The sequence below is a fragment of the Syngnathoides biaculeatus genome, chromosome 14 (genome assembly GCF_019802595.1).
Source record: "Syngnathoides biaculeatus isolate LvHL_M chromosome 14, ASM1980259v1, whole genome shotgun sequence".
In the NCBI taxonomy this organism is placed as follows: domain Eukaryota; kingdom Metazoa; phylum Chordata; class Actinopteri; order Syngnathiformes; family Syngnathidae; genus Syngnathoides; species Syngnathoides biaculeatus.
The window spans coordinates 3461976-3474814 of record NC_084653.1 but is presented as its reverse complement, the minus strand read 5'-3'; the positions used below and the strand labels follow the sequence as shown (position 1 = coordinate 3474814).

General features: G+C 41.0%; 1 protein-coding gene across 4 annotated transcripts in view; it reads right to left on the bottom strand.

Annotated features, from left to right (window-relative positions):
* Positions 1-12839, bottom strand: part of man1a2 (mannosidase, alpha, class 1A, member 2) — a 153679-nt gene that overhangs the window by 85454 nt on the left and 55386 nt on the right. For all 4 annotated transcript variants that reach the window (XM_061842304.1, XM_061842307.1, XM_061842308.1 and 1 more), the window contains one exon: positions 1315-1395. In XM_061842304.1, coding sequence (XP_061698288.1) covers positions 1315-1395 — 81 coding nt within the window. The remainder of the gene's footprint in view (positions 1-1314; positions 1396-12839) is intronic.

Below are 12839 nucleotides of genomic sequence, written 5' to 3'. Positions count from 1 at the left end.
GCATCCTAATTGTTCCTAACCATGTTGTGACTACGAGCTGTTTTTCCAATAAAAAAAGTTGAGTGGAGATGGACAAAGATAACTGATAACTGTTTTACTTTTCTTCTTTTTCTCTCTGTATTGTTTTGCTTAGACTTCAATAAGGGGTGATAAATAAGACTTGTGCCTTTTCCTCTCTTTGGAAAGATTTTTAATTTTTCCTCGTTATAAAAACCCACTTGGACAAAATTTCTTCCTTACTTTGCCTGCTATTTTGCTCTTCAAAGTTGTTTATTCTCAGCTTTAACACTGGTTAGAAAGCTCACATTGTTTACTTATTTGCAGATATTAATGTTCATTGATGATGTTTTTCTGATCGAGTTTGAAATGTGCTATTGGGTGAGCAGTATGGTCTGGCATGGCAAGTGGAGAAAAAACATGCGACACAGAGTGGGCGCAGCTTATTAACCAGTGCGCTCTGTCGTCTGGAAAATATGGTAAGTCTTAACACTACAATGTCTTTTTTTGTAAATTTTTTTGTGTGTAAGCATCTGGTCTTGGCTTAGGCCACCAATCAATTTTTAAAAGTCAATGTGGTCCCTGAGCCAAAACATTTGCCCACGCTTGTTATAACCAGAGCTGTGACAAGTGTTGTGTAAAAACCAAACACTTATTTTGTTGTTTTTCAACTTGTCACCATACCTTAGCAATTATTCATTGCCCTGCCTTCATGATAATATTTGTCAGACGTATTTCCTATTGGCTGCCACGGAGGCAATAATTAGTCAATTAGGTTGCGCAGACAACAGACATTAAGTGAACGTTCACCTCCATGGCTTGGCTCCATATTTAACTGTTAGAAACAGCTTGTAGGTTAACTAGGGTGAAGCATAATAGCATGCAACAAGCATTCTCCTATGCACCAATATGGCTGAAAGCAGCGAAGATGGGTGACTGTTCAATGTGGACCGTTTTTTTTTTTTTTTTTTACTTTTAGTGGTGGTATTTTATATATATATAGTGTATACGAACACACGTTGAGTACGTTTTTTTTCTTGCGTTACAACAACACTCTGTTTCGTCCACTCTATTTTGAAGACAAAAGGTCTTTCAGTCCAAAACAGAAAATGTACTTTTGGGCCATTTTTGGCCAAAACATTTTGGTGACCTAAATTTTCGTGGATCACGAACTACAATGACAAAAGTCAAAACAGTGTGGCATTAAACAACCGGGAGAGCCTCACATGCTGAAATGATCAGGCAAAATTGAAAATAAAACTGTCAGTGAAACGCCTATATATTATTGATATGAGAGAACCAGAGGTGAGTACTAACCTCTTGTCCAGAGAGGTAGTAGGCTGCCAGAAGGCCTCCAATGAATCGAATGTTGACCTCAAATACTGATACCTCAGCATTCTGGAAAAATGGGAAATGACATAATAGTATATTAGATTGAGTAATTCCATCCTAGTTACCATGTTGTTGATCATATGGACTTACAGTGGGTATGGAAAGTATTCTAACACCCTTACATTTTTCACTCTACACTCTTGCATTTTTCTCTTCTTTAAATAGCAGACACTTGCTGAATTCATATTTTTTTTCCTCACCACTGTACACACAGCACCCCATATTGACAAAAAAAATGTTCAATTTTTTGCAGATTTATAAAAAATAAACTTCACACAGCCATAAGTATTCCGAAACTATTGTGACGTTCATATTTAACTTGGATGCTGTCCATTTTGTCTGATCATTCTTGAGATGGATCTACACCTTCTTTGGAGTCCAGCTGTTTGATCATACTGATTGGCGTTGATGGGAAAGGCACACACCTTTCTCTGAAAGACCATACATCTAGCTCACAGTGCATGTGAGAGCAAATGAGAATCATGAGGTCAAAGAAACTGCCTGAAGCGCTGACTGACAGCATTCATTTTGGGGATGAATCAGGAATTGACATTTTTTCCAGATGCCCACACTGCTGGGTTTGTGTGGTTATACCAGTTTTACCTCCGTGTTAGCCAAAATGCTGTCTCGTTGTATCAATTAATGTCGCTCACGGCCGCGGCATCGTCATCACTCACCGGTGGCGTTGTTCATTGCCGCCGCAGAGGTGGATCGGGCGGGGGAGGTGGTGTGGATGCATGCGAGAGGAGAAAGGAGCTCTTCCCCCGACTGGCCAGTTACTTCGCCCGCCATGGGTCCTCCTGAGTATGCTACATACTGTCATACATACTGTCGGGGAGTCTGTTGTTAGTTAGAAGTGATCCGCATATTATCTAAATATGGCTCGAAACGATAGGGTAATATTGCCTCGGTCACTTCACTCGGTTGTGAGGTGTTCTCTTCTTCAAAAAGAGTTTCCGTCTCAGAAGGGGCGTCGGAAAAATCCAAAAATCTCTGTTGTTCGTCTCCCATAAAAGGTGGCACAGCATTTTCTTAATGGCAACTGTCCCAGTGTGACAGCTATAAATGACATAGCAGACATTATGGCTACCACTGGGATGTCGAGTGAGACTTCCGCAACTTTGCGCAGCAATGACACGCTCTATGCTCATTTTGTTTTTCGTATAGACATTGAAGTGAATAATATTATATTTTCATAATATAAATTTTACAATGTATATAGGGATGTCGGCAGACCTTTTAGATTCCTAAGAGTGCAGTGGGCTCCACAATCCTTACATGGAAGAAATGTGGAAAAGCCAAAAATGTAAAATCAAAGAACGCTTCTCCCAAATACTGAACAAGGTGTCTGTTTTTTTATTTTATTTATGGCTGTGATATTTTAGTTTGAATTTTTTTTAAAGATCTGCAAAAATTTTAACTGCTTTATTTCTATCAACATGGGGTGCTGTGCGTTCATGAGGAAGAAATATTAGCTTAAATAATTTTCGTAAATGACTGCAATATAACAGAAAAATGTAAGGGGGTCTGAATACTTTCCATACCCACTGTAAGTTAATTTCATTAAGTAATTGTGACAAAATAGACTCCCCCAAAAAGTATTAAACATCTGCAGCTCATTCAGAATACTGCAGCTCGCGTTCTGACCAGAAAAAAGCAGTCAGAGCATAATAACTCCAATCCTAAAGTCCTTGCACTGGCTTCCAGGCAGCTTGAGAATAGATTTTAAAGTTCTGCTACTGGTCTATAAATCATGATTTAGTTCCTGAACACATTAAATAAATGCTAATGGAATATAAACCAAATAGCACTCTGAGAACGATAGACTGGTCAAAGAGTGGAGCGCAGAGTCCAAAACAAACATGGTGAAGCAGCATTTGGCTATAATGCTGCACACAAATGGAAGAAGTAGCCAACAGAGATGAGGTCAGCCCCAAGTGTGAATGTTTTAAAATAGGTTACTTGCACTCTACGTGGTTTTAATTGTACTTTTCTTTTTATTAATATATATATTTTGTTGTCATTTTTGTTTTTATCCCATCTTAATTAAATGTTTTATTGCTTTGTTTTCAAATAACTTTAATCATGTAAAGCACATTACGTTTCCTAGTGTATGAAATGCGCTATACAAATAAATTTGCTTTCCTTTGCTTACAATACGTGGCTTCAACTAGCGCAAGCACAACTAGTTTAGAAATAGAAATAGTAGAAATACTTTGAGTAGTCACAGATGGTGTAGTAGTACACTCTCCTGACTTTGGTGTAGGCGGTGTGGGTTCAGTTGCTCTGCAACTGACTGGCAACCAGTTCAGGGTGTAAGTCCGCCTTTCCCCTGAGGTTAGCTGGGATAGACTCCAGCACTCCTGTGACCCTTGTTAGGATAAGCGGCTTGGAAAATGAATGGATGCATATTATACTATGAAACAAACGTCATAGATAATAAAATCCACAATGAGGAAAAAAAATAACATTTTATGATAAAACGGAAATTACAGGAAATAGCTTTGAATGTTTCATATTTCAGACTGACACGAGCAGAATCAGCCACAAACTGTAACCTCATCCCTACCACAGCTTTATTAAAGACCCTATTGTCTCTCACAATCGCACTGTGCCAAGAATTAAAAGTGCATGGTTTCTTTGAGAATTCTTACTCTAATGAAGCTCAAATTTAATGATTGCATTGGGGTGTTAAAAAATGAAGGGGAGCGAATATGTGAGAAAAAGTTCAACCCAATTCACATTAGTTTTCAAAATAGAAATCGACATTTCATATTTTTATTGCTATATATCAAACAAGTTACCAGTAGGTGCAGTAGTAGATTCTCAAAAAACCAACAAGACCCTCTTAAGATTATGCAATTGGACAATTTATTGAAAGGTGTGTGTTAACTTGACTTTACAAACTGAAAACTATTTTGTACAAACTTTTTTTTGTTTGTAGGATTTGCCAATCCTTTTAATCACTAAAGTAAGATTTTGTTGTATGACCACTCCTTCACATCTGTGTGGCATCAGAATCAGAATCAGTTTTATTGGCCAATTTTGTAAAAACACACAAGGAATTTGTCTCCGGCAGTCAGTGCCATCCTGGTATGACATTCAGAACAAAGAACAAACAAAGTAACAAGAACAAAAAAGAGATTTCTGTTTATAGGAACTATTCCTTATACGAGTCCCATATGTATCATTTAGAAGAGATAAGAGTGTATCAACCCCCCACATTATGTTAAGATTGTACAGGGTGCCCTATGGGGGGCACAAACCAGTGCAATCTGTAGGCCGGTCCCAAGCCCGGATAAATGCAGAGGGTTGCGTCAGGAAGGGCATCCGGCGTAAAAACTGTGCCAAACAAATATGAGCGTTCATCTAAAGAATCCCATACCGGATCGGTCGTGGCCCGGGTTAACAACGCCCGCCCCCGGCACTGCTAACCTGCAGGGCGTCGGTGGAAATTCAGCTACTGTGGGTCGAAGACAAAGAAGAGGAGGAAACCGGATCCAGCGTCAGAAGAAAAAGAGGAATGCACAGACCCTACAACTGAGTGTAGGGACTTTGAATGTTGGGACTATGACAGGAAAAGCTCAGGAGTTGGTTGACATGATGATTAGGAGAAAGGTTGATATTCTGTGCATCCAAGAGAGCAGGTGGAAAGGTAGTAAGGCTAGAAGTTTGGGAGCAGGGTTTAAATTATTCTACCACGGAGTAGATGGGAAGAGAAATGGAGTAGGGGTTATTTTAAAGGAAGAGCTGGCTAAGAATGTCTTGGAGGTGAAAAGAGTATCAGATCGAGTGATGAGACTAAAATTTGAAATTGAGGGTGTTATGTACAATGTGGTTAGCGGCTATGCTCCACAGGTAGGATGTGACCTAGAGTTGAAAGAGAAATTCTGGAAGGAACTAGATGAAGTAGTTCTGAGCATCCCAGACAGCGAGAGAGTTGTGATTGGTGCAGATTGTAATGGACATATTGGTAAAGGAAACAGGGGCGATGAAGAAGTGATGGGTAAGTACGGCATCCAGGAAAGGAACTTTGAAGGGCAGATGGTGGTGGACTTTGCAAAAAGGATGGAGATGGCTGTAGTGAACACTTATTTCCAGAAGAGGGAGGAACACATAGTGACCTACAAGAGCGGAGGTAGAACCAAGCAGGTAGATTATATTTTTATATTTTGTGCAGACGATGTAATCTGAAGGAGGTTACTGACTGTAAAGTAGTGGTAGGGGAGAGTGTAGCTCGACAGCATAGGATGGTAGTATGTAGGATGATTCTGGTGGTGGGTAGGAAGATTAAGAAGACAAAGGTAGAGCAGAGAACCATGTGGTGGAAGCTGAGAAAGGAAGAATGTTGTGCGGCCTTCCGGAAAGAGGTGAGACAGGCTCTCGATGGACAACCGAAGCTCCCGGAAGACTGGACGACGACAGCCAAGGTAATCAGAGAGACAGGCAGGAGAGTACTTGGTGTGTCATCTGGTAGGAAAGGGGAGAAGGAGACTTGGTGGTGGAACCCCAAAATACAGGGAGTCATACAAGGAAAGAGATTAGCGAAGAAGAAGTGGGATACTGAGAGGACTGAGGAGAGGCGAAAGGAGTACATCGAGATGCGACGTAGGGCAAAGGTAGAGGTGGCAAAGGCTAAACAAGAGGCATAAGAAGACATGTACACCAGGTTGAACACGAAAGAAGGAGAAAAGGATCTCTACAGGTTGGCCAGACAGAGGGATAGAGATGGGAAGGATGTGCAGAAGGTTAGGGTGATTAAGGATAGAGATGGAAATGTGTTGACTGGTGCCGGTAGTGTGCTAAATAGATGGAAAGAATACTTTGAGAAATTGATGAATGAAGAAAATGAGAGAGAAGGAAGAGTTGAAGAGGCAAGAGTGAAGGACCAGGAAGTGGAAATGATTACTAAGGGGGAAGTCAGAAAGGGATTACAAAGGATGAAAAATGGGAAGGCAGTTGGTCCTGATGACATACCGGTAGAGGTATGGAAGCAATTTGGAGAGATGGCTGTGGAGTTTTTGACCAACTTATTCAACAGAATACTAGCGGGCGAAAAGATGCCTGAAGAATGGAGGAAAAGTGTTCTAGTTCCCATTTTTAAGAACAAAGGGGATGTTCAGAGCTGTGGGAACTATAGAGGAATAAAGTTGATGAGCCACACAATGAAGTTATGGGAAAGAGTAGTGGAGGCTAGACTCAGGACAGAAGTAAGTATCTGCGAGCAACAGTATGGTTTCATGCCTAGAAAGAGTACCACAGATGCATTATTTGCCTTGAGGATGCTCGTGGAAAAGTACAGAGAAGGTCAGAAGGAGCTACATTGTGTCTTTGTGGATCTAGAGAAAGCCTATGACAGAGTACCAAGAGAGGAACTGTGGTACTGCATGCGTAAGTCTGGTGTGGCAGAGAAGTATGTTAAAATAGTACAGGACATGTATGATGGCAGCAGAACAATGGTGAGGTGTGCCTTAGGTGTGACAGAGGAATTTAAGGTGGAGGTGGGACTGCATCAGGGATCAGCTCTGAGCCCCTTCCTGTTTGCAGTGGTAATGGATAGGCTGACAGATGAGGTTAGACTGGAATCCCCTTGGACCATGATGTTCGCAGATGATATTGTCATATGCAGTGAAAGCAGGGAGCATGCAGAGGAACAATTGGAAAGATGGAGACATGCACTGGAAAGGAGAGGAATGAAGATTAGCAGAAGTAAAACAGAATATATGTGCGTGAATGAGAAAAGTAGAGGGGGAAGAGTGAGGCTACAGGGAGAAGAGATAGCGAGGGTGGACGACTTCAAATACTTGGGGTCAACAATACAGAGCAATGGAGAGTGTGGTCAGGAAGTGAAGAAACGGGTCCAAGCAGGTTGGAACAGCTGGCGAAAGGTGTCTGGTGTGTTATGTGACAGAAGAGTCTCTGCTAGGATGAAGGGCAAAGTTTACAAAACAGTGGTGAGGCCGGCCATGATGTACGGATTAGAGACGGTGGCACTGAAGAAACAACAGGAAGCTGAACTGGAGGTGGCAGAAATTAAGATGTTGAGGTTCTCGCTCGGAGTGACCAGGTTGGATAGGATTAGAAATGAGCTCATTCGAGGGACAGCCAAAGCTGGATGTTTTGGAGACAAGATTCGAGAGCAGACTTCGATGGTTTGGACATGTTCAGAGGCGAGAGAGTGAGTATATTGGTAGAAGGATGCTGAGGATGGAGCTCCCAGGCAAAAGAGCGAGAGGAAGACCAAAGAGAAGGTTTATGGATGTGGTGAGGGAAGACATGAGGGCAGTTGGGGTTAGAGAGGAAGATGCAGGAGATAGGCTAACATGGCAAAAGATGACACGCTGTGGCGACCCCTAACGGGACAAGCCGAAAGGAAAAGAAGAAGAAGGGTGCCCTTAACCGTTCGTGGTTCCCGTTATAGACCAGTGCAACGACAATTGTGCAAAGGGAAGAGGTTTAAGGTGACAAATCATGCAAGAGTCTACAGAATATATTGCTAATACTAATACTGATTGGACCAACAGAATGTGAGGGTGTGTCCCAACAATGGCACATGGCAGAAAATAGGAGGTTCACTGATTCCTCAAAAGCCGCAAGAAGTACATTCATTGGTGGGCTTTTTTGAGGATGGAGTTGATCATCTCTCACTTCAAATCCCGTGAGACTGTAATTCCCAAGAACTTGAAGGTCTCGACGGTTGACACAAGACAGTTGGACAGCGTCAGGGGCAGCTGTGGTGAAGGATGCCTCCTGAAGTTCACAATCATCTCTACAGTCTTTAGCGTGTTCAACGTCAGGTTGTGTTGGCCACACCAAAGGTCCAGTCTTGCCATTTCCTGTTGATATGCAAACTCGTCGCAGTCTTTGATGAGGCCACTGACTGTGGAATCATCTGCGAACTTCAGGAATTTGACAGTCGGGTGCTTTGAGGTGCAGTTGTTTGTGTAGGGCGAGAAGAACAGAGGGTAGAGGACACAACCTTGGGATTCCTCGGTGCTGATAGTGCGCGAGGTTGACGTGCTATCAACCAGTCTCACCTGCTATGTCCTGCAATCCACTGGGAGATGGCAGGCGAGACGCTGACGCATGGAGTCAACCAACTTGTGGCACCTTTCAGTTAGTCCACTCTAAGATTCCTTAAGAACATTCCACAATTCATTTACATTTCTTGTATTTTTCCTCAGGAAAAGCATTTTTGATGTCACCCCACAAATTCTTGATCAGATTAAGATCCAGCGATTGGGCTGGGCACTCCATGACATTGACTTTGTTAGTTTGGAATGAAGACTGTGTGCCAGTGTGTTTGGGGTCATTGTCTTGTGGAAACACCCGTTTCAAGGGTATGTCCTCTTCAGTAAAAGGCAACATGACCTCTTCAATAACAGAGAAACATGTCCAGATCAAGATGCTTGCACCACCATACTTCACTGTGCGCTGTGTCTTGAATTCAGAATTTTGGGGTCATCTTACAAACTGTCTGCGGCCCCTAGATCTAAAAAGAACCATTTTACTCTCATCAGTACACAAAATGTTCATTTCTCTTTAGGCCAGTTGATGTGTACTTTAGTAAATTGTAACCTCTTCTACACATGCCTTTTGTTTTTAGCAGAGGGACTTTGCGGGGGATTCTTGAAGTAGATTTGCTTCACATAGACATCTTCTCATTGTCAAAGTACTTATAGGTAACTTTAGACAGTCTTTGATCACCCTGGTTCTGATGATTGGCTGAGCCTTTGCCTTTCTGGTTATTCTGGGATCCATTTTGATGGTTGTCTTCTGTTTTCTGCCATGGGTCTCTGGTTTTTCTCTCCTTTTAAGGCATTAGAGATCCCTTTAGCTGAACAGTCTGTATTTTTTGGTATATCTTTATCAGGATTCCCCTCTACAATGAAACTTTTAATCAAAGTACGCTGTTCTTCTAAACAGTCTGTTGAACAACCTATTTTCTTCAGGCTTTCAAGGAGAAATGCATGTTCAACAGGTGCTGGCTTCATCCTTTAATAAGGGCCACCTGAATCACATCTGTTTTTCACAAAATTGATGACCTCACTGATCGGATGCCACACTGCTATTTTTTTTTTTTTTTTTTTTAAACACACCCCTTTCAACAAATTGCCCAATTACACAGGCTTACGAGTGTGTGCACATCATGAATGATGGGTCTTGTTGGTTTTCTGAGAATCTATGACACCTACTTGTAGTTTGCTTGACGTCTAGCAATAAAACAAAATTTACTGAAACCGTGGATTAATCTGTCATATTGGACTGCCATTGTTTTGAACACTACTGTACATTTGTTTGCAAAACACATCAAAAGTCATGGTTAATCTCATCTAATTTGTCAATTTATGAAAACCGGGTGCATTTGCATCCTTTACCCCCAAAAAACACCAGAACAGTGGAAGCAATGAAAAGATGGTTGCGGGACTTTATGCACTTTATGATCCAGAAGCTCTTTGGAAATGTTATTGAAACACCAATGTAGCAGGATAACTCAAGTAGAAGCATTCTGCAGTTGCTCACAGTTCCAAAATGAGCTTCTTATGATGTTTCCAGGAGGAGGAAATGGAATCAATCTTAAAAGTGTTGATGACCTCATTTTACATCAATGGGACTCTAGACGTAAAGGTAGGCGGAGAATGGTTGGAAAAGGAGATGAGGAGCAGAAACTGGGCTTTTGAGATGTCTTCTTTCAGTTGTCAAAACGTTACCGCAGCAAGAAAAAAACACTGCATGCTGTGATTGGTGCATTTCCCAAACCTATTCACATGACATGTCAAGGCCTATCAAATCGGTGTCCATTTGATTGAACTGGCTGCTCAATACAAGTTAGCAATGATGACAAAAAAAGCTGTAGAGCCAAAATCAGAACTTCAAAGCAGCTTTGACTGCACAGATTAGATGAATTCACGGATATTGTTACCGCGTATGTATATTTCTGTGAGGACGTGTGTGAACCAACAAAAACTTTTTGCACATTCAAGAACAACAAGCCGGCTAAAGAGATTCCATATTGTAGTGGCGACAGGGCCCTCTACAATTGCATTGGAAACCAGCTGACTAAAGAAATTAACATTGCAAAGAGGGACTATACAGTTAAACTGGAAAAACATTATGGTGCTAATGACTCAATATCAGCTCGGTATTGTTCGCGGCCAGCCGGCCGGTCACTCATACCTTTTTTTGTTCTTCTGTTTTATTTTTTGCTCACTCGTGGCTGGTCGCTCGCGGCTGGCAGGCCGGTCTGTTGCTCGAGAGGGAGTCGGGGAGTCAGTTGTTAGTTAGAAGTGATCCGCATCTCATGTAAATATGGCTCGAAATGATAATAATGTAATATTGCCCCAGTCACTTCACTCAACTGTGAGATGTTCTTTTCTTCGAAAAGAGCTTCCATGTCAGAAGGGGGTCGGAAAAATCTGAAAATCTCTTTTGTTCCTCTCCCATAGCAGGTGCCACTACGTGTTTTAAATGGTGAATGTCCCAGTGTGCGTTTGCTGATGACGATGCACCCAATACGGCTACCATTTGGATATCGAGTGAGGCTTCTGCGACTTTGCGCATGGATGACACGCTCTACGCTGATATTTATTTTTTCGTATAGACATTGAAGTGAATAATGTTATATGTATTTTTCATTACAAAATCTATTTTAGAATGTTTATAAGCACATCACTTGGGCTTTAAAGATACAGGAACTCATTGTGCAAATAAGGCGTGCTGTCCAGAAAATTTAAGACTTTAAGTACTCGTTATAGTTGTGAAAATATGGCACATATGATACATAGGTATTTTAAAGGAATACTCCGGTGATTGCTTACCTCAACGATTTCTTGTTAATTCATTATAAATAAGCATATCCAGAAAAATTCTATTAAAAAAACTCAAAGAACTTGTATCAAAGTAATCACATTTTTGTATGAGCGGCGCCATTTTGACTATTTTTACGAGTTCACGTGACTTAAAAAACAGGAAGTGACGTATTCCGTGCATAAACAAAGAAATACACAATCATGGACAGCGCTGATTTCTCGGATTTATTTTCATATGATGAAGAAATAGCAGTATCGGTTGATTGGGAAGACAGAGGAATACGTCCATACAGATTTGAACCTGTGGCTATAAATAATGGTGAATATTTGGATGGATCTTCGGACGGGAATGTCGCGAGTCTGAATCGCTAATTCACCACAGGCGCAGAAGGGTTGAACACCGATCGTGTCAGAACAACTAATTATGGAAACTTTTGACAAAGGTCGCACAAAGAAAAAAATATGAGTACCAGCGAAGTTTTCAACAAGAATGGACAGCCTTTTTGGAGAGGGAGGGTTCTTCTGTGTGTTTAAATTCACAGATGGGTATTGGGTAGTATGCCAAAGCATTCGTAAAAGACATGCCTTTGTCGGCAAAAACAGTTCACCATCGTACCATCATGATGGCAAATCAAATTGAATTAGGTTCAAATGATTAACGGATGGAAGTCTCAACGCCTGCATGACATATGAAGCACAAGAAATCGCACTAATGGAAGAAGTACTTTTGTCATCATTGGTGAGTGACATAATGTTATTTAAAAGAATTCAGAGACTTATTGTACTCTAAAAGTGTTCGTTTTAAATAAATGCTTAAATTCACCTGTACTTGTGTCATACAGCTCAGGGTGACCACACTTCGCTACCCAGTGGGTCCTTAAATGTTTATTTTTCTTACTGGGCAGAAAATGCCAATGAGCCTTCCTCCAATTATTTCTATTCGAATTATGGCAAAATTTCACGATATAGTAGGGCATTTTCACGTGTTCGATGGTGGTGGTACTGCATGTAATTACACTACAAATCGGCCATGATTTCTTTATTTGCGAAAAGAATACGTCACACCCGCGCAAGTACTACGTCATGTGACATGCCAAAATGGAAGCGGCCATGAAAATTCCTAATTGCCGATAAAAATATTCTCAAAACACCATTAAATGTAATTTTAATGAAAAGACAACACGACAAGATTACAGATCTGTTTAACTAGCAAAACTGTGAGTGACTGACAGGGAGAGAAGCACTGACTACGTGACATCAGCCGTGCAGCGCATTTAAACAGCTCGCTATCCGGACCATACTGACATTGAAAGGTCTAATTTTTTATTGCAATTATTTAAGCTAAGTACAGTAAGTCCATCACTGAGTTTCATAGTCCTTATTGTATTGACTATGTATTACAGTGCACTTTGGTATGAATTGTGCATTTCACAGGTCATAAAAAAATTATTCTGAATGTAGGTGAAAAAAGTCAATAAAATACACTTTTTACTTAGGGAAACAAACAAAAATAGTGTGGTGAAAGTGAAATTGTGCATTTCCTCATACTTTGATCTTACTCTACCGTCACTGTAAATGAAAAAAGAACCAGATAATCGCTTCGTAGTGTTTATTGAAAAAAAGAATAGTCTGTGTAATCAT